Consider the following 22,646-nt stretch of genomic DNA (forward strand, 5'->3'; position numbering starts at 1 on the left):
CATAAAAAAGTACTACCGACTGGGTGGCTTAAACAGACATTTCCTCACAGTTCTGAAGGTTGGGAGTTCAAGATAAAGTTGTTGGGTGGCTTGTTGTCTTAAGCCCCTTTCCTCGGCTGGTAGACGGCCGCCTTCTCCATGTATCCTCACAGGGTTTTTTCTGTGCACACGCAGCCCTGGTGTCAGTGTGTGTCCGTACAGGATTAGCAGTCAGCTTGGGTTAGTTCTCACCCTAAAGACCCATGTTTAACTTACTCACCTCTTTCAAGGCCCTTACCCTAATACTGGGGGCAGGAGGAGAAGGGGACAACAGAGGATGAGATGGCTGGATAGCATCACCGACTCAGTGGACATGAGTTTGAGTGAACTCTGGAAGTTGGTGATGGACAGGGAGGCCTGGTGTGCCGCGATTCATGGGGTCGCAAAGAGTCGGACACGACTGAGTGACTGAACTGAACTGAACCCTAAATATAATCACACTCTAGAGTAACTGGAGGTTACTGTTTCAACACCGGATTTAGGGAAACACAATTCAGCCCAAAGTTTCCTAACAGAGATCCCAACTGTCACTTAAACCATGACTAAAAAGATTTGGGCTCTATTGTTGAGGCAGGTGTTAAAAGTGAATATTCTTAATGTCACCGAACTGTACAAATGGTTAAAATGTGAAGTTTTATGTTGTGTACATTGTATTACAACAAAAAATGTGGCTAGTGTGAGACTAAACTTTTAATTAATTAGTTTAAATGTTTAAAAACATACAGTATGTTTGAAACATGGAAGTTTCATATTATCCACTATGGAAACCTCTTATTTCAAATACAGAAAAACATAATTTCACATGTTGAAACGCCAACTTTGTTTTCAAGACAGGGTAAATGTTATAGCTATTGCCTTTTACTACCAGGGGAAAAGTATTTCATTTTACTACCTCAAGCCTAATTTTAAACCGTAAATTATAAAGCCTATCTTTAAACAGTCTTCAACTACACATAACTTAAAAAGCACCCTCTGTCCCTGGGATTCTCCAGGCAAGAATTCTGGAGTGGGTTGCCATTTCCTTCTCCAATGCATGCACGCTAAGTCGCTTCAGTCATGTCCAACTCTATGCGACCCTATGGAGAGCAGCCTACCAGGCTCACAGGATTCTCCAGGCAAGAATACTGGAGTGGGTTGCCATGTCCTTCTCCAAAAAAAGCATCTAAATATTTACCAAATACTTATAGAAACACAAGTTGAATTCACAGAAACAAACTTTAAACCAGAAGTACAGGCTGGTATCACCAAAATGGTTTTATTTCGGACACTGACAACACACCCAACAATGCAACTGTATCATTACTTTGTTTGGTTTCCTTAAGTATTAAGTATGCATTGAAAACACACGTTTACATTTAAGAAATGTAACACATTAAAGTCCTCTGTAAACAGAACTCCTTCTCAATATATTTTCCTGCTTTGTTTCATACATAAATAACATAATCTACAAAGTTATAAATAAAACTATTAACTCTTATGACCTAAAAGTATATACAAATTTTGGAGCTTGACAAGAGTGTTTTCTTTCTGATTTTATATAAGTAACAACATGCAGTATTTGCAATGTTTTTTAATCATATAGATGACTTATCATCAAAACCTTTATTGTCTCCCAAACTGTTCTCCCTATAACAGATGTTCAGTGTACTTGGTAAAGATGCCACCATTCAAAAGTCAACGTGGTCAAAAGACTAGATTTTTAAAATAGAACAGAAGGTTGCCATTAAATATTATTAACCCTTATTAGTATCACTTTAGTTTGTTTGAAGAACAAAATATGCTATCAGAGTATATGCGTGTACTATCATTTAACTGGAAAGCTAACACAATCTTAAAAGATCAGATTCAATTTGTAGTAGTCTTGGGAAAAAATAGCTCATGGAGATTCTGTTAGGAACAGAAACCATATTATCCTAAGTTTTCTAAACTTTATTTTGAACCATCACTTCAATTAGTTAAAACTTACAGGGTAAAAATAATGACACACAAAAATGATCTTAGAAAGGCATACTCAGAATTCCTGATGCAGAAAATGTGATTATTTTTTCTTTAATGACTGGAAATCTTTATTCCTTCAGAAAATAGTAACATTATTTATTGAATGTCACTACCTGTTTGGTGGTTTACTAGATAACCACTCAAGGTATTTTATTAAGTAAGCACTCAAATTATTTTCATTAAACAAAAGTAAAAAGACTTTTCATGTTGGAATTGTTTCGTTATGAATTAAAAACTTAGAAAAACATTCTCAATATCTTCCCTAAATTTAAATGAATCAAATGACAAATAATACTAAGCTAAGCACTGTCATTACCTTTAAAATCTAAGTTTTCTGAAAGTTTTACTTTTCAATCAATATTAATATGATCTGGGTCACACTATTAACTGCCACTCAAACTTTATGTTTAAAAAAGAAATATTTTTTGTTAAAGAGCAGATTAACAACACATTTTCCATGTTCTTATAAAAAAACAAGATTCTGATATGCATAATGAATCTAAATCAAAAATCCATACATGGTAGCGGAAATTCTGTCAACTTTTAGCCTAATACAACATAAATCCACAGTTATTTTGCATAAACAATTCAAAATTTAAGTTTATAATGGAAATGTCAACAAGTCTTAACTACAACATTACTGCTGATGGGTTCCACTATAGTTCACCCAGGCACAGCAGATGTGCACATCTGATGGACAGACTGCTTAGAAAATTAAAGCTATCAGAGCTATAAATTAGGAATACATAAATATGAACACAACAATGCCAAAGCATTAGAGCAGTTAAAGAAAAAAAAAAAAGATGTGATGTAAACACAACTGATAGTTTTCTCTGTAAGCCACTTTCCACTGATTTATAAAGCTATGGTTTTATAATTCTTTTAAAAAAGACAGTATTTCCACATTGCTACATGCAGTGATTTCATTGTGTGTTCTTGACTACAACGCAATCTTCAATCTTCTTACACAGCTTGACACAGCCCATCAGGATTTCTTCAGAAAGTCAGCTTGTCATATTTTCAGCAGCCTAGAACAAGAGAGTATGATTCAGTATAACAAAATAATGGGAGGAAAAAAAAAACATCATGGAAATAAATTTGTCAATATTGCATTGCTGTTAACAAACAACTCTTCCCCCATATATAGCAATGCACCTTTATCAGCATGATGCAGTAGTCTTCACTTTTTGCAGTATATTATTAGAACTACCATTTGGACTGATTGCTAGGCTAACAGTAGAAAATTATTGTGTTTGTGCTCAGTCACTCAGTTGTGTCCAACTTTTTGTGACCCCACGGACTGCAGCCCGCCAAGCTCCTCTGTCCATGGAATTTTCCAGGCAAGAGTACTGGAGTGGGCTGCCACTTCCCACTCCAGAGTCTTTTCAACCCAGGGGCTGAACCTGCGTCTCTTGAGTCTCCTGCACCGGCAGGTGAACTTTTCACCACTGCACCACGTGCGAAGTCCAAACTGCTACATAATCTTAAATAAGAGTTGATGTAAAAATAAAGCAAACGCTACTTGAAAAATTAACTTATGGAAGTCCTCATCCACAGTCTTTATTAGTTTGCTTCTGTATGTTTCATTACAGTGCCAAAGGGAATTAAGAATGAAAAAGATCTTTCTGTTATGCTATAACGCAAAGGAAAAAAAAGGCAAAAGAGGAATAGTGAATACATGGCTAATACAGCTTTACCTAAACCACCATCCGTTACCCTTTCCCTGATTATTCTGTAGAAATTTCCAGACACCATTATCATTCATCAGAAAATTATTTTATATGCATTTCTAAAAGACAGGATTTAAACAGACAATTTGTCAAGGCCAAATATGGAAATATTGAATTTAAGTAAGTTTAATCTTAGAAGTACATGGTAAACTCAATTCATTTACATTTCAACCTCCTAATTAAAACTTGTTTTTTAATATTCAGTCTAAGTTAAGAGGTCCTTCAAGGAAATTCCTTAAGACACTGGGAAAGTTGTAGATAACTAAATATGAAACATTCTTGTCAACAGAACCTCCCATGTTTTTCTATATAGCTGGTTGTTTATCTTTCTCTTCTTGGGTTTACTATTAACAAGAATTAGAACCTGATCCCATTTTCATACTAATTTTAGAGGTTCTCCTCCAAGACACAATGCAACATGTCTTTTCATTTGAATTAGGCAAGCCGTCAACCTTGTAGAGCATTCATGTTAAACGTGTGCAGAACTACTTTCCAGTTGAAAGGAAGACAGCAATGGCATCCTAGAAACTCATACAGTTTCCGGACAGTCATTAAAGACTCCAAAAGTGTAGACACAGAGGTCCTGGGGAAAACCCACATTAGAAGTCTTCTCTCCAAACTTTCCATTGCCCAAGTTTACTCCTTCCTTTGTGAGGATGGGTGGGGACATGGGACTTCCTTCATCCCTCATTTCTCTGCCAACTACAAATTCTATAGTGCCAATGTCCTCATGCTGCAGTGAGGAGATACATTACGTACTCTAAGATATCAGTGACAGTACAGGACAGCTTCAAAAGAAAACACAAGGCTTAGTGTGTCTGAAGTCACCGATAGTGTATAATTCAAGGTACCATGGCAAGAAAGTAGAAAATATGGGAAAATCAGTTTTGCCCACAATTTCTGAAACCAGAATTTATAAATGACTCCCAACATATAAATACTAGCACTGAGGAGACAACATAAAAATTCAGTGTTGATAAAGTAACATTCATAAAAATAAAGTCTTATTTTTAAAAGAAACACACGTGATTAACAATTCGACTTATGCTGTGGCAAATAAACATAAGGCAATCTGTCTACCACTGTTAAGAAATTCATCTATCTGGGTGACACACAACTACTGCTTTTACTATAATATACACACACATACATGGATACATATAAAATACAACACCTATATACAAATCTAAAAGATTTGAAAGAGAAAAAATAATTAGTAAAATTATTATATTTTCTTCATATTTAACAACAGAGGAAAAAACTATGTTTCAGATCAACAATTTCTTGCAACATTTCATCACATCCTTGATTTATATTGTACATGGTCTAAAACAGAGATGAGTACCATAAAATTAAATTCTAATCACTAGGATTTCTAGGTAAAGATAATACAATGCAGCAAGAGGAGTTTCTCCTTACTCTATTTATCACACTAAGAGAAATAAACAAAAAATATGCGGAAAAAAATTCATAAGCAGCAACCACACTAAAGAGAGAACCTATGCATATTAAGGCAGTAAGGCTGGGGCAGGGTAAGGCGGTCAAGAGAAGACAGGTGTGGCTGAGTGCAGTTCTGAACTAACCAGCTCCCAACCTAGACCCAGCAGGAGCAGTTAGGAGACAGCAGACTTTGATCTGGAGAGAATCAACCTGAGGAAGTTTATTCATTTGTAATTCAATGAGATTAACTATAATATTTTTGTTTTCAAAGTAGCATGAGACCAGCTGCTACTGCTAAGTCACTTCAGTCGTGTCCGACTCTGTGCGACCCCATAGACGGCAGCCCACAAGGCTCCCCCATCCCTGGGATTCTCCAGGCAAGAACACTGGAGTGGGTTGCCATTTCCTTCTCCAATGCATGAAAGTGAAAAGTGAAAGTGAAGTCGCTCACTTGTATCCGACTCTTAGCGACCCCATGGACTGCAGCCTACCAGGCTTCTCCGTCCATAGGATTTTCCAGGCAAAAGTACTGGAGTGGGGTGCCATTGCCTTCTCCATTGAGACCAGCTAGGATGATGTTAACCAAATATTATCAGGGGTTATCTACTGGTGATCTTGAATGATTTTTGTTTCCTTCTTTGTATTTTCTGATCTAAATATTTAAAAATTACCTACATGTATTACTATTATACAACTTAAATAGGTTTCAAAAATTACTTTCAAGAAAAAGTTCTAATGAACATTTCTTCTTTACTGGAAACTTTTCACGATCTCTTCCCCTACCTAGTTTTAGAAAGAGTCAGGTATACCAATTTTAGATTATGGGAGAAATGTGTTTTTAAGAGGCTTTGTGTGTGTATGAGACTGATTTTCCATGCAAATGGGCAACACTTTCTGATTTTTGTTCAACTTAATTGTAGTAAGTCCCCTACATGCAAATGAGTTCTTTTCTGAGAGTGTCCAGTTTGTTCCTAAGTCCAACAAAGTTAGCCTAGGTACCCAACCGACACAATATAGTACTGTACTATAGGTTTACAATAGTATTATTATAACTGTATTTTAGGTTTATAATACTTTTCACACAAATAATACATAAAAAACAAACACAAAAAATAAAGAAACATTTTGAATCTAACAGTGCAGCACCTTGGAAAGTACAGGACAAGGGCTGGCATATAGGGAATGGCATCGAGTGGACAGGCAAGAAGAGTTACTTATGCTGAGGGAGAGGATGTGGGAGATGGTAGAGCTGAAGGATGGTCAGCAACAGGAGGCAGAGGGCCAGCTGCAATTTCACTCACACCTGACGTTCACAACTTGAAAATTTGCTATGTAGGGGAGTTACTGTATTGACTTTGCCTTCAGAGTTCATTATAATCCACTGGATGTGGAATAACCGGTACACCAAAGCTGAAAAAGTTACGTTAAACAGGCACTTCTGAATCTCCTAATATCTTGGTTTTTATTCTAAGAAGCTATGTTGTCTGCCCCCAACCTTTCCAGCTAGGTTACTTGTCTCCAGTTCCTTCACATCAGTCAATCTGCATTAATACAAAAATCTCTTGTTATTCTGCCTCCCTATTCTCTTTCAAACTCCAGCACAGCTGAATAAAAATTTTGTGATTGTGGAAGATGTACATTAAATAAATCCTCTCCCACTGAAATTTCAGAAATTTACTAATAAAAGGCTACGATACCTCTTATTTTTAAAAACAGGGTTATGAGACAGTATTAAGCCAGGGAAGGTACTTGGGCTCCAGTCCACTGGTTTGGTTCTAATCATTTCATGCTTTTTTAAACAGCAGGCTCAGATATTTTTTAGAACTTACTGTAGGCAGAAACTTAGCAGTTAACAACTCTGACGTCAGAAGGTCTGAGCTCAAATCCTAGCTCAACCACTTAACTGTAAGTCTTGGAAGAAGTGAGTTAGCCACCACAGCTTCAGTTTCCTTAGGGGTAAACTCTTACTACTCGTCGTAGTAAACATCCTTGCATTGACTACAAAGGAAACAATGCAGCGAGAGCCCTTAGTGCAGAGTTTAGCAAAAGTAGAGTAAATACTAGCTATTCTTACTGTGTTACGTAGTTATTTTTCTTTCTCTCATATGAAAGCAACAGTTGTTGAGTTAAAAAAGAAATAGAAATTGCTAGACAACACAGGGAGCTCAACTTGGTGCTCTGTGATGGGGTGGGAGGTGGGTGGGTGGTTCAAGAGGAAGGGGACTTTTGTGTATCTGTGGCTGATTCGAGCTTTGTATGGCAGAAGCCTCAGTTCAGCAGCTCAGTCGTGTCCAACTCTTTGCGACCTCATGAACCACAGCACGCCAGGCCTCCCTCTCCATCACCAACTCCCGGAGTTTACCCAAACCCATGTCCAATGAGTTGGTGATGCCATCCAACCAGCCAACACAATTGTAAATTGTATTTACAACACAACTGTAAAGCAATTATCCTCCAATTAAAAATATATTTTAAAAAAGAAATAGAAAATTTGAATAGTTTTCATAATAATTACTTAAAAATTCTGATTTTAAGCCTTACCTGTGTATCTGACAAAAGTTCATTTCCAAAATATTTAAACAAAGACTACCCACAAAGAAGAAAAGGACAGATAACCCAGAAAAATGGGCAAACTACATGAAAAAATATTTCACAAAAGAAAATGGCCAAAAAAAATTAAAAAAAAAAAAAAAAAATTCATTTGATCTCACCAGTACTCATAGAAATGCTAATACACAAGGAGAAGTCCAAACACACCTACCAGAATGACTAAAATTAAAGAACACTCACAATAATAGGTATAGACAAAGATGAGAAGCAAGGGAAATTCATTCGCTGCTGGTTGGAATACAAATTCATATAACCACTGTAGTAAAGTCTGGCCTTAATTCCTCAAGTTGAAGATACACACAAGCTATGATTCAGCAATTCTAGTTCTAGATACACACTCAACAGAAATGCCCAACATACATGTATCAGAAGACACAGACAACTAAGCTCAGAGCAGCATGTTCATGATAGCTCTGGACAGGGACAAGCGAATACCCATTCACAGTAGGAAGGATAAACAAAAAATACTGTATTTGTATAATGAAACATGATTATTACAGTGAAAAGGAATGCACTACAGCTACATATAACAGAAATGAACCTCACAAAAATAATGTCAGATGAAAAAACTCAGTGGAAAAAAGAAACTGTGCTATAAAATCTCACTTACAGCAAGTTAAAAAATTTTTTACAAAATTAAACTGGTGTTTAGAGATCCATGCTTAGTCAGTGAAAATGTTGAAGTCTCTATCATAAAAATTAGGACAGTAGTTCTTGGAATGGGGAGCAGGAAAGAGAGGTTAGTGATAGGGGAGCATAAGGGAACTTCTAGGGTGGACAATGAGAACTGTACAGATACTCTACTTATGATACATTTTTGCTCTGTAAATGTGCCTTGTTTAGCTTTTGGTATTAGATTTAATAAAATAAAAGTTTTCAAAAGCACAAAACCAGTGACCCAAATTATTGGAACTTATCAGAGAGTAACTTAATCTGAGATGGGTAAACTGCATGTCTCCTCAAAGGAAGACAAAAGGGTAGAGAAGTCATTTCATCCTTGGACAAGTTTTAAGAGGGGACTAACTTAAGTGTTCATATGAGTGTTACATAAATATGGAAATAAAATCATGTGAGATTTTAAATAGGAGTGTCTGCAAGCAAAAAAGGGAACACAACATCTTTACTGTTTGCAGTCTCAGCAATTAAAAGGTGGTTATAATGTGAATTTGAAAAAAGGTGGTCCCCTGGGTCCATGCTGGCAACACAGTTCAACTGGCCTCAGCAGTTCTTGGCCTCTGGGCTACCCATCCCTTTCCTTCAAGGATGTGCACACACTAATAGCTCCATCAGCCGCCTACAGAACCCCGGAAGTGTGACAGCCTTTCTTCATCCCTTTAAGTTCAAGCTGTACTGAGATGTTCACTGCATCTGAGTCACATAACCTAATCTCTTCACCAAAAGGTTATCTAGCTACACTCTCGGCCTTCTTTCCAGAGATCTATCTGGGTAGGCCGAGAGCTTCCCAAAGTGAGTGCTGGTTTCTTTTTTCTTATTCCTTCCTCAATTTCCTATACCATAAGCAGCAAGGAGAAATCAGGCCCCACTTTCCATGCTTTGGAAATTTCCTTAGCTAAATATCCAAGTTATTGCTTACAAGTTTTATTCTCCTTCCAACAGTAGAATATAATTCAGCTGAGTGCTCTTTATACTGAGGATGGGCCAACACCCGAAGTTGTTCATTTCTATCTTAGACATCAGAGAGGCACCTTTCACGTTCATATTTCTCACAAGATTCTATTCATAATGATAGACGTATTCTCTGAGAAGACTGATACTCTTTTCTCTTCTTTCTGAGCTCTCACTGGAATCACCTTTAATGTCTATCATTAACCAAGTCTTTAAGGCCAACCAGGCTTTTACTATCAAGCATCCTAAAACTTTCCAACCTTTATTACCCAATTCCAAAGTCACATCCACATTTTTATGTATTTCTTACAGCAGCACTCCACTTTCCCATAGTAAATCTAAATTAGATTTCTAGGGTTGCCATAACCAAGTACCATCAACTGGGTAGCTTACAACAACAGAAAATTATTCTCTAGTAGTTCTGGAGGCAGAAGTCCAAAATCAAGGTGTCAACAGGACCATTCTTCCCTCTGAAGGCTCTTGTAGAGTATCCTTCCTTGCCTCTTACCTTCTGGTGGCCCTCAATAGGGGCCTTCTTTGTCTTGTAAATGCCATCACTCCAATCTCTGCCTCTGTCATCACACAGCATCCCCTCTGTGTCCTCACATGGTATGTGCTTTGTATATCTGTGTCCAAATTTCCCTTGTCTTTGTAAGGACATTGGTCATTAACCCATTATGATCTCATGTCAATTTGATTATACCTACAGATACACTATTTCCAAACATGGTATATTCACAGGTGTTGCACACTTAAGCATATCTTTTGGGCGGGGCAGAAACAATATCACCCACAACACAAGCAGAATTCTAAACATAATCAGAGACTTTTACAAAAAGACAACATGGTTCAGATAGAGAATTCTGTGATCTGAACATATACTACTGAGACCCTGGCCTTCGGAATTTCTCCTGATGATGACGGCTGTTAGGTTAACCTTGCTTAGAATCATTCACATAAAATTTCAGCATTAATTGTTTTCTAAACAAAAGCATTTTCATTCAGAGTGAGTGAACGTATGAATCTCTACCTTTAAGGCTTCTGTGGCCTTGCGAAGTTCCTTAATAACTGATGATAAAGCTTCTGGGTTAATTCCTTGTTCACAAAGCCGCACACATATAGACAGAGTTTCCATATCTAATCCAGTATTCAAAATTCTTGAAATCTCAAGTAGGACTGGAAAAAGACAAGAAAATTTTAAGAATAAAATCTTGTAACATTTTAAAAATGTACATGAATACTTCTGTTTTTTATTCATATAATACTGCATAACTCCAAAGAACAGCACAGCATTCCTAGATTTGGAAACTGGCATGTAATACTGCTCTTACTTAGCTCTACAAACTTACAAATAAATTTACAACCTCCCTCCACATAACTTTTCTATATCCTGGTTTATATTCTACTACTCATTTAGTATCTATCTGAAATTTAAATATCATAGTCAAGATTATTCTGAACATTTTCCCACTTTTTAGCATTCTCTTACAATGTAATGTAATCATTCAGGTAATATTCCATTTTAAGCAGATAACATACATTACTTAACTGCTCTGCTATTTTGTTGTGGGTCTCCTGTTTCCCTGATGAAAATAATACTGTGACAAATATCTGTAAATAGGAACTTAATTTTATCAGAATAAATTCCTAGAAGTGGAACTGCTTAGTCAGTAATATACCATTTGGATTTTGATATGAACTGTATGAAAATGACACTTTATTTTGGGATGAACCGACAAATGAACAATACTAAGCCACCTTTAATTTCAGTCTAAGTCCTTTTGAAAACTTTCATAATATTCATGATTTTTGTGATATGGGCCCGTTCCACTTTTTCATACTTTATATTCATTTTCATCTTGAGAAGTTGAATTTGTTTAAAAAAACCTCTCTTCCATTCCTCTACTTAACCTTCTGAACACGGAGTACCGTTCTAATGTTTTCACCTGCTAATCCTAACATCTGTATCAACTATGGGTCAGTTTTAACAGATTAAAATTTTCTTATCATCAGTCACAATCTTCTGTTTCTGCATACTTAATTATTTCTGACTGGACGCCAGACATTGTGAATTTTACTGTGCTGGGTGTTCGACAGTTTTGTATTTCTATACATATTCTCCAGCTTTATAGTGAAATACAGTTATCTAGAAACAGCTTGATCCTTTGGTGTCTTTTTGGGGTACTTTCCTTGCACGCTGATCAATGCCGTGCTGAATACCTGAGGGAGAACATTCCACGGACCTCCAGAATTCCCTCTAGGTGCAGGCTCTTTCCTCTCAGGTACTCTGTCTTAAAAACTCTGCCTGCCGTGGTCTCCCTGGACCCTAAACTCCTGCTCAACTTAAGGTGTCTGCTGGGTTTTGCCTGAGTTACTCCCATTCTGCCACTGCACTGCAGCCTTGAAGGCAAAATCTTTTTTTTTTTTTTTTAAACTTTACATAATTGTATTAGTTTTGCCAAATATCAAAATGAATCCATCACAGGTATACATGTACTCCCCATCCTGAACCCTCCTCCCGAAGGCAAAATCTTAAAAAAAAAAAAAAAAAAAAAAAAGAATATCTGATCTTGTCACATTCCTGTTTTATACGTAATAGCTTCCCAGAGTTTTCAAATCTTCAGTAGGGCCTTAGTATATTCTCATGTTTCATCTCATATTTCACAACCATTTATCCCCCTTAATTACAGTCTTTACATGAGCCTTTCAGTCTCATTTACCAAGTTCTTCCCAGTGTAAGACCTGGGGAGAAGGAGTCCAGATAAGTTATTGCAATTATGGAGAGACTGGTAGGTGGCATGGACAGGAGAGATTACTACAAATGGTCAAATCTGAGATGAGTGAAGAGATGAAACAGCTTAGTGAAGGAGAGAGGTAGGGGAGACCTCACATGAGAAAGCAAGGGGATTGATGGTGGGAGCATGGGCTATATGTTTGCTTCACTGACACTGCCTTGCACACTGTGGACTCTCTTCACTCCTTTTGCTATTTTACAACTTGATACAAGTCAACTGTGTACTGAAAACATTTGGGGAAAAAAATTCCAGAAAGCTCGCAAAAGCAAAACTTGAGTTTGGCATCTATGCGCAGGCAACCATTAACATAGAATTTGCATTTATTAGGAATTATAAATAACCAAAAGATGATTTAAAGTATACAAGAGGATACTGCTGCTGCTGCTGATTAGGTGCTCAGTTGTGTCTGACTCTTGGCAACACCAGGACTGTAGCCTACCAGGGTCCTGGCCATGGGATTTCCTAAGCAACAATACTGGAGCAGGCTGCCATTTCTTTCTCCAGGTGATCTTCCCGACCCAGGGATCAAACCCGAGTCTCCAGCTTGGCAGGCAGATTCTTTACCACTCAGTCACCTGGGAAGCCCGTATACAAGAGGATGAATGTAGGTTATATGCAAACACTTTGCCATTTTATATGACAGACTTGAGCACCCACAGATTGTGGTATGGGTGGGTGGGTGAGGGTGTCTTGAACCCAACTTCCTGGCAAATACTAAGGAACAACTGTATCACATTGAAGCCTCTAGTAGGGAAGAAGTAAATTTTAATCACCATTGCCAAAAACATAACTTGTTGTTACTGCCGCTAAGGCTAAGTCATGTCTTACTCTTTTGCAACCCCATGGACTGTAGCCTGCCAGGCTCCTCTGTCCATGGGGTTTCCCAGGCAAGAATACTGGAGTGGGTTGCCATTTCCTTCTCCAGGGATCTTCCTGACCCAGGGATCGAACCCATGTCTCCTGCATTGGCAGGTAGATTCTTTACCACTGAGCCCACCAGGGATGCCCCTTATGCAACAGACCCTATACTAAATCTGGCCAGGATCAATCAGGTTTCTTTCAGTGTTTTGTGCAGATAAATAACAAAGCCCACCACTTCCTCCCCTGTCTAAAGTATCTTTATCAAAATGCTTTCATTTTCACAATAAAATTACAAATGTTCATAGCTCAATTCTATAATCCTTGCAAATCATCTGACATTAATTAAAAGATTAAATCATTTAGCTGACTCTTAATACTGATGGGAGGGAGGGAGGAAGACGATAAGGAGAAATATACTAGATCTTGAAGCAGCGCTATCAAAGTAAAAAAGTTTTGAACACTTCAGTTTGGGTCTCATGGATAGATTTAAATACATGGAAACTCCATATTAACAGAATTTCAAAAAATACTGGTGCTTATGTAGGTCAGCCCAGTCCCTTGGGCAAGTTAAAGTTCTATTTCTGGCAATGAGAGTGGAGAAAGGTGAGATTATTAAACGACTGCATTGAGGACTTTTTCAGTTGAGTGTATGGTCAATTCTTAACCATGAAAGTGTCACTATGTTTCCCTTTGTGCCTCAATCATTAGACAGCCTGGAAAATATTTTCATTAACTTTGCAAAACTACACATTTTGACTGACTGTTTTGGACTCAATTATGATTCAGGAGATGTCAGTTTGATCCCTGGGTTGGGAAGATCCTCTGGAGGAAATGGCAACCCACTTCATTATTTTTGCCTGGGAAATCCCACGGATAGACAAGTCTGGAAGGCTACAGTCCATGGAACGGCAAAGAGTTGGACATGCCTGAGTGACTGATCATGCATGCATTGCATGATAGCAGCTAGTTCCAATGGACATGACAGGACCTAACTGCCACATTTAACAGATGTTGATACACTGCCAACCTGGGGCCTTCCTTTTTACCTTCTGATTTGGGGACAAATTGTGTCTAGAGGAACAGTGTTCTCTACTTGGCACACTCTTTGCCAGTGTTAGTTGAGAAAAAATAATCTAGTCTTTTTTCACTTTTTCATATTCTAACACTATAATCTTCAGTTCTGTCAGTGAAAACCTTGATGATGCAGCCAATAAAAATGATCAGTTCTCATTTCTTTATCAGTAGTTTCATCAGAGAGAAAATGTGGGCTTTCTATTCAAATGGAATCCTGTGCCCGTATAATAAGGAACAGTTAATATAAGAAAACTGACTAGAAGTAGGCCTCAAATACACTTCACACTGTTCAGAAACCACAATGGCTTCCAAGCAAAGATGTAAGACAATAATGGTGTACACTAGTTTCTATGTACACAAATCCACTTACAAAATAAAACTCATAAGCTCTGCTATTTCAAGGATGGGAAAATAGGCTGAATATGGTATTAACAAAATTCCATTTTTCAGAAAAAGACAAAAGCAGACACTGAGTAAAAAATTAGATGCAAAGGCTCTGTTAATTAAAAAAAAATCTTTGAAAAGCGGGGCAGTAGCGAGTGCAAAGAAAGTCATAAGCTTTATCACAAGTCCTCATAAAGAAGGGACTCTAATAGGAAGTGGAGCCTACAGTGAAGGAGCCAGAGATAGGACATGAAGGCTGACACTGCTTAATGAGAATTTCATGGTTTGAAAGAGACAGCAGTTCATGTGGGTATCCCTTGAAAAAAGCAAAATTTAACATCTATCAAACACACATATACAGATGCAGGCAAATAAAATGGGGACAACAAAAGGGGTCGTGGAATGATGTTTATACACAAAAACAGTGCAGGAACTACCTGTTAATGGTCACCTTCGAGATACCTTTATAAGGTTATCTTATTTAAATATTTACAATAATCCTAGGAGGTAGGAGGGGGCTTCCTTGGTGGCTCAGACGGTAAACAATCTGCCTGCAATGCAGGAGACCTGGGTTCGATCCCTGGTTGAGAAGATCCCCTGGAAGAGGGCCTGGCAACCCAAGCTACTCCAGTATTCTTGAGCGAAGAATCCCATGGACAGATGAGCCTGGCGGGCTACCATCCATGGGGTCGCAAAGAGTCGGACATAACTGAAGCGATTTAGCACTCAAGCAGCTGCTGCTGCTGCTAAGTCACTTCAGTCGTGTCCGACTCTGTGCGATCCCATAGACAGCAGCCCACCAGGCTTGTAGCAATCTTATTTTACTGGGGCTAAAAAAAAAAAAAAAAAAGCAGGCTCATAGATGTTTAAATGACTTGTCCAAGCCTACACCAGGGCTATAAAGTGGCAGAGCCGGCAATAGAAAGGAGAGAGAGGATAACTCCAAGATACTTTTTTCCCCTATTACTTGCGGGCAGTTTTTACCTGCGTGCTCCCTGCTGCAAAACATGTAAATACGCCCAAGGTCTCCGGACACCGGCATCACCGGCTCCAGGACTAAACGGGCAACTCTGATTAAAGCACAACTTGTTCCTTCACGGGGTAGGTATTTAACATGCTCCTGCTGCAGCGCAAGGTACAAGGAGGGATGGAGTGGTGACCAAACACAGGAAGCCACTGCCCGCAAGGAGCTCACAGTCTGGGGCGCTTCGGAGGCGCTCCCCTCACTGGATGCGGCGCGCGGGGTGGGCAGGGCGCGCGAGGCGGGGCAGGAGAAGGGATGCGGGGAACCGGCGCGGAGGGGGCGTGGTGGGGGGACCAGGCGTGCCATGAGCTCGCGCGAGGAAGGTCGCGGGGACTGGGCGCGGGAGAGGGCGCGAAATGAGCACTCGGGAGAAAGCACTCGAGGCGGGAAACAGGCGGCGCGCGGGGTCCGGTGCGGGAGGGACCAGACGCGCGGCGAGCTGACGTGCGGCCGCAACGCCGTGCGCGCGACAAACTACGCAGGAACGGAGAGACGACTCTCAAAGGATGGGACCATCAGCTCTGGAGCTCTGGACGGTCCCTTGGGAGGATCTCCAAAGATGCCGACCGGGGCAGGAAGTGGACCTGAAGTCCTCGTGGGCCCAGCCCCGCCCCAGGGCCTTGGCTCTGGGGAACAGAGGCAAGGTAAAGGGGGCGAAACGGACACTCACTGTCCATGGTCTCCCTCACCGCATTCAGATTCGCTGCCGCTGCCGCCGACCCGGCGCCACTGCTGCTAGCCATGGCGGAGGCCGAGGGAGGCGGGCGAAGGGCCTGACCCGGAACTGGAGCGCCTTCCTTTCTCCTGGGCAATCACACCGCGCGTTCCCGGCTCACGCCGGGCAGGCTCCGCCTCTCGCGCTGATCGCCAGCGTGAGGCTGCGTTGATTTGAATTTGGAGCCGCGGTACTCTGGGCGGAACGCGAAGCGAGGAGTTGCCATTCGAATTTACTACGCGGCCTCGCTATGATTGGCTGGTTCGCGGACAGCGGTACGACGTGATTGGCCAGTCGCGCACAAGGCCCGTGCCCTGGTTGGCCTGAGACAGCGCGGAAGCGGGGAGTTAAAGAGTCTGTGCCTGTCGTGGGAGCTTACCCGGCACCGTCGGGAGCGCCCTGGAGTCGCTTTGGGGGGGGCTTCCTTTTTATACACACAACTAGGTATGTTCTTTGTGATTCCTGGCCTTTCCTCCTGTCTCGAGTTGGAGAACTCCCTTTGCCCGGCTCTGGACCAGCTGCACGCTCGCCTCGGGATGAATGAGAGCTACCGGGGAGTGGGTGCGGAAGAGGGGGGCCCAGGAAAGAGTGACCGAGTAGGGATGGGAATGACACTGGCGTCAGTGTCCTCCTTTGCCCGTCACCCGAGGAGGCTAGCTACACATCAGCCTTCCGTGGAGTGGGTTCTTTTCTCTAGTTGTACTGCCCCCCACCTTAACGGGAAATAATGTAGTCTCGCTTCCATCGTGGGAGGGTGGGGGGTCTTAGCCTTTGGCTAAGGGTGTTTGAGAAGGGGCAACCCAAAGTGGTTAATTCCGTAGCCCTAATCAGTCATTTCTTTTCTGATGGGGACTAAAGTGCAAGACAGGCACCTATGCACAAAGGGACCAAAGATTTCCTCATCTCTTATTTGCTAGTGTTGTTCTGTCGCTCAGGCTTTTCCGACCCTTTGGGACCCCCGTGGATTGCAGCACGCCAGTCTTCCTTGTTTTTCATCATCTCCTGGAGTTTGCTCAAACTCATGTCCATTGAGTTGGTGATGCTATAAATAACTGTTTAGTAACTGCAGTTTGCTGGGTAATTGCTGGGCTGTTGGAATTACGTACAAAGTGTTTGTTTATGGACTTGAGATAATGAATAAAAAGCTGTAGGTCTACTGTTCTTTAGCAGGAAAAGGTTTTGTGCCTATTAGAACGTTTAGTTGTCCCGAAGGGGGACCTCAGCTCATTCACATTCGGTTGAGTGCTACTTACAAACCAGTTGACTTCTCTGAGCTTGTTAATTCTGCAAAATTCTGTCACTAATACTTTACCTTTCTAGCTTTCAAGATTATTTAGAACATCACACTTGTGTAAACTACAAAAAAGCCCCAGGAGCTTAAGTTTTGAGTTAATTCTTTTTGTGAAATGTATGTTTGGTAATGGGGCTTCCCTGGTGGTTCAGCAGTAAAGAATCCGCTTGCCAATGGCAAGAGTCGCGCATTTGATCCCTAAATGGGGGAGATCCCCTGGAGAAGGAAATGGCAACCCACTCCAGCATTCTTTCCTGGGAATTCCCGTGAAGAGAGGAGCTTGGTGGGCTATATTCCATGGGGTCGCAAAAAGTTGGACTCCACTTGGAGACTTAACAACAACAAGCTTTGTTGAATACATTTTAGTTGTCAAAATGAATGTCTGTGGAACTTTGTACTTTTATTATATATACTTATGATTTCTTTTTAGTTTTTCCTCTGTGCTATGGGAGATGTCAAAGAATCAAAAATGCAAATAACACCTGAAACTCCAGGAAGGATTCCTGTTTTAAATCCTTTTGAAAGTCCTGGTGATTATTCTAATCTCCATGAACAAACTGTCTCCAGTCCTTCTGTTTTTAAATCGACAAAATTACCAGTAAGTTCGTCTCGACTACTTTTTCCAAATAACTTTAAATATCAATCTTTCTTTACAAATGGTAAACTGGAGTGCACTTTTTAATTCTAATGGTTATTGGTTTTTATAATATAGTGACTGGGCTAAAAATGACTTAGCTAGTTATATTAATATTATATATACTAGCTATATTAATATTATATATACTAGCTATACCAATATTCTTTTGGATTTTTGCCACCCATTCTTAGCTTTCAACTTGCTTTTTTTTAGTTAGCATTTCTTTTTTATTCATTAGTTAGCGTGTTTCTCACAGCTGTGGGTGCCGCTAGTTGATGGTCTAAGTACTAATACCATAATAGAGAAGAAACTATTTCGTCTAATTATTTTCGGATATTCAGCAAATTTTATTTGAATGCTATGTGTCAGGTACAGTTCTTTCCTACAGAGGTTACATCTTGAACAAGTCAGACTCATAAAACACTAATTCTCAGAGAGCTTGTACTCTGTACCAGGGGTCAGAAAACTTTTTCTGTTAAGGGCCAGATAGTAAATATTTTAGGCTTTGCAGATCATCTGGTTGCTGTTACAATTACTCACCTCTGCCTTGTATTATAGAAGCAGCCATTGGTAGTATACTAACAGAAAATGTGGCTGTGTTGCAATAAAGCTTTATTTATGGACACTGAAATTTGAATGAATTTATAATCTTCACATGTGAAATGCTAATATTATTTTGGATTTTTGTCACCCATTCTTAGCTTGCAGATTGTTTGAAAAGAAGTCAACCTGTACTCTAATGAGATAGACAAGACTAAACTGGCAACCTCAAGAGAGTATGTTATGTGCCATAACAGAAGGCTGATATGGAGGGGAATAGTCTCTTTAACAGATTAGGGAAGGCTTCCTCTCTTTAGCTTCTTTTTACCGTTATTGACTACAATGGAGAAGTTCTTTTGAAGTCTGATCTTCTGACTTAGCAAATTATCTAGAAAACTGTAAACTGAGTGGCTTTTGATGCTAGCTACACGTGCACATCTACGTGAGCTAGTTATGCACTAGAGGAAAGGTTTACAGTTACACACTTTATATTGAGTCATTATGTGACCTCATGATTTTAAATTGAATGGTATTCAATTTTAGTTAATCTTAGTAAAAATCACAAAATGACTGCAACTTAATCCTCAAAGCAAGAATGCATGACAGACATCTTGGATTTTTAAGCCTGATTTTTCAAAAATATATTCCGAATTTACAAATTAGAATTTGATTTACAAATTCTAATTGTAGAGTTATAAAAATAAACTTTTGGTTTATTGGATAGTTGAATACAGAAAAGCAGCATTGGTTACCACTCATAATTATTTATTGCATGTTTTACTAGCTTTTGCAGATATTTTTGTAGTTAGGACTTTGTATAATTTCAATTCATTCCTGGTGAAAATAAAGGCTTTTGATAACTCTAAGAGATTTTTAATTTTATTTGGGTGTGTGGCGTCACTGATGAGAGTTATTTGTGGAATTTCTATACCTTTAATATGCTGTGATTTTTCTATTATTATGTAATTTCAGCAGTCACCCAGATGGAATGTCAAGTCAATTGATTTAGTGTGATCTGCTTACCATTTGCCTTTTAATTTAGTGGTAAAGTGAAATATCTGTAAGATATTTTTATATTATAACCATTCACATTGTTTTTGAAGCTGACATTTGAAGTTAGCATTTTGATGCACTGTTACATGCTTTTGCTCATAAGATCACTTTCTTTTGTTAAGACTCCAGGGGAATTTAGATGGTCTATTGATCAACTAGCTGTAATAAATCCTGTAGAAATAGACCCAGAGGACATTCATCGTCAAGCTTTATACCTAAGTCGTTCTCGGTAAGTTTTCCTTTCTTGCTCTTAAGTGTAGTAACATGTGTTGTCAGTCCAAGGTAATGAATGATTCTTTTCCCTTTAATTTTAGAATTTAATCACACAAAGATGTACATGTGTTGAGATGCTCTTGCAAATATTCGTCCTGCTGTTGTACCCCTTCTTCTCTTGACTTGGTAGCTTGATGACCATCCCCTTGTAATTAATGCTCATCCAAAGTGCTAAAGCGGAGAAGGCAATGACACCCCACTCCAGTACTCTTGCCTGGAAAATCCCATGCACGCAGGAGCCTGGTGGGCTGCAGTCCATGGGGTTGCTAAGAGTCGGACACGACTGAGTGACTTCACTTTCACTCTTCACTTTCATGCATTAGAGAAGGAAATGGCAACCCTCTCCAGTGTTCTTGCCTGGAGAATCCCAGGGACGGGGGAGCCTGGTGGGCTGCTGTCTATGGGGTCTCACAGAGTCGGACACGACTGAAGCGACTTAGCAGCAGCAGCAGCAGCAGCAAAGTGCTAAAGAAAGGGACTAGAATGGGGATAGAGTGTTAAAGGATTTTACTTAATGCTAGATGATACCTTTGATAGGGAAAGTGAAAAGTATATCAAAAAGCAAATGTTTCATAGATGAGATGAATTTTTTGTGGTACGCAAACCATATGTCTTATTTTGCCTCCTCTCTTCAGTATGTTGAAATATGAACAGCCCAAGAGAAATTTATTGAGCACTGCAGGCGACACTGAAGCAGTACAGGAAGTTATTCCTGTCCTTTAGACTCAACAAGTTGTGAAACAACATTTCTCTACTAATAAACCAGGTGTTATCTGAGCAGGTTTATGAAAAGACTCTTGGTGTATTTCAGTAAATAGACCTGTAACACAGAAGAGGGGAACAGACCCTGATTTTAGTTTAACTCATGTAATTCAGTAAATGGTTATGGTTTCTACCGAGGATAGTGAGTATACTCTTAAAACATGTTGATGCATTCTTAGAAATAAGCACAGGCTTCCAGTGTCTCTTCCTCACTTAACCCAAGTTCCCTATTTCAGAGCTTCCCACCTTTTTCATGCCACGCTACATATGAGAACTGGAGTTCTCTAAAAATGAGAACTGCAAGGTATCCTGGTATAAACAAATGAGTCTGTCCATATTGGAGGTGAACAGTCCCGAAATTCCTTCCCTGCCTCACCGGCCAAGGGTCCGTTCAGGGCACACCAATCATACTGAACAGTGTATGTGTTATGCTGGTGTTCTGTGGTGTACTGGTTCGGACACCCTGCCCTGTATGACTTCTCAGACCCTTCCGTCATCTAACTCTACAAAATTTGACCAAACTGATTTTCACTGCTTCTAGCCATCACCTGCATACCCCAGGTTGTTGAAGTCCTCTGATGAAGCAGCAATAGGTTTCTGAATTCAGTATTGCTAGATCAGAGCTTACTAATATTATACACTGTTTTTATGCACTGAGATCTTGATGATGTCCATGATAAGAGGAAGAGCACTGAGTTACAAGTCTCATAATGGCTGTTCAAATGGAGATATGTGGATTCTAACTGTAGTCTATTTTCTCACTATTCCTTTCTATTCCTTTATTTATAAATCCACTTGATTTTAATTTTTAATACATGTACATCGGGGGCAGGAGGAGAAGGGGACGACAGAGGATGAGATGGCTAGATGGCATCACCGACTCGATGGACATGAGTTTGATTAAACTCCGGGAGTTGGTGGTGGACAGGGAGTCCTGGCATGCTGCAATTCATGGGGTCGCAAAGAGTCGGACACGACTGAGCGACTGAACTGAACATTATTATAAGCTTTGTTAAGGTACAAATTAGATTAAAAATATTTGGAGAGAAAAAGGTGTCTTATGGAGTTATTCATGGTAGCACATACTCTCTCTGGGAAAAAGATTAGGGAAGTGGTCCTTCAAGGCTAACTACTGAGTCCTTGGCAAGTATATGCCTTGTCCTTGAGACCTGACAATATTAAATCTTATAAGTAATAAATTTGTGGTGCTGTAATTGCATATTCTATCAAAGTGGGAAAAAAATTCATTTGGACAAAGTTTTATATTTCAAATTTTATAGTGTTGATATTTAATTTCAGAATTAATAATTTTGCCAATTTATTTAGAACTGTAAGGATGATAGTCTTTTTTTCATTTATGTCAAGAGTAAGAATTGATTCCAAAATTACAACTATGTTAAGCTTGCTGTAATAGAAGAAAAGGAATCTGGACAGTTTTTAGATTTCTGTGGAATGACATACTTCTTAAATTGTGATTAAAGAGCTCAGTTTATTCAAAGTGCTTTATTTCTATTGTTAATAGTAATTTAAAAATTGTATCCATGTAAGCCTTTTACTCGGAGAAGGCGATGGCACCCCACTCCAGTACTCTTGCCTGGGAAATCCCATGGACGGAGGAGCCTGGTAGGCTGCAGTCCATGGGGTTGCAAAGAGTCAGACACACTGAGCGACTTCCCTTTGACTTTTCACTTTCATGCATTGGAGAAGGAAATGGCAACCCACTCCAGTGTTCTTGCCTGGAGAATCCCAGGGACGGGGGAGCCTGGTGGGCTGCCGTCCATGGGGTCTCACAGA

The 22,646-nt window shown here is 39.7% G+C and overlaps 2 protein-coding genes across 4 annotated transcripts in view; one reads left to right on the forward strand and one right to left on the reverse strand.

The window, feature by feature from the left end:
• Positions 1 to 1,268: 1,268 nt before the first annotated feature.
• MZT1 (mitotic spindle organizing protein 1) lies at positions 1,269 to 16,405 on the reverse strand. Its single transcript, XM_019971553.2, has 3 exons — positions 16,252 to 16,405; positions 10,474 to 10,619; positions 1,269 to 3,065 (listed from the first exon to the last, which is right to left on the reverse strand). Exons 1-3 carry the CDS (start codon positions 16,322 to 16,324, stop codon positions 3,042 to 3,044), a joined length of 243 nt encoding a protein of 80 aa, XP_019827112.1. The 5' UTR covers positions 16,325 to 16,405; the 3' UTR covers positions 1,269 to 3,041.
• The window catches only part of BORA (BORA aurora kinase A activator), a 28,375-nt gene continuing 21,700 nt past the window's right edge, over positions 15,972 to 22,646 (forward strand). The window contains exons 1-3 of one of the 3 annotated variants that reach the window (XM_019971549.2): positions 15,972 to 16,225; positions 18,018 to 18,185; positions 19,940 to 20,046. In XM_019971549.2, the coding sequence (XP_019827108.2) occupies positions 16,088 to 16,225; positions 18,018 to 18,185; positions 19,940 to 20,046 (413 nt within the window). In that variant the 5' untranslated portion in view covers positions 15,972 to 16,087. Of the gene's footprint in view, positions 16,226 to 16,525; positions 16,741 to 18,017; positions 18,186 to 19,939; positions 20,047 to 22,646 lie in introns of those variants that run through there. The other 2 variants (XM_019971550.2, XM_019971551.2) reach the window with 2 other exon arrangements.

The sequence above is a fragment of the Bos indicus genome, chromosome 12 (assembly GCF_029378745.1).
Source record: "Bos indicus isolate NIAB-ARS_2022 breed Sahiwal x Tharparkar chromosome 12, NIAB-ARS_B.indTharparkar_mat_pri_1.0, whole genome shotgun sequence".
Lineage (NCBI taxonomy): Eukaryota > Metazoa > Chordata > Mammalia > Artiodactyla > Bovidae > Bos > Bos indicus.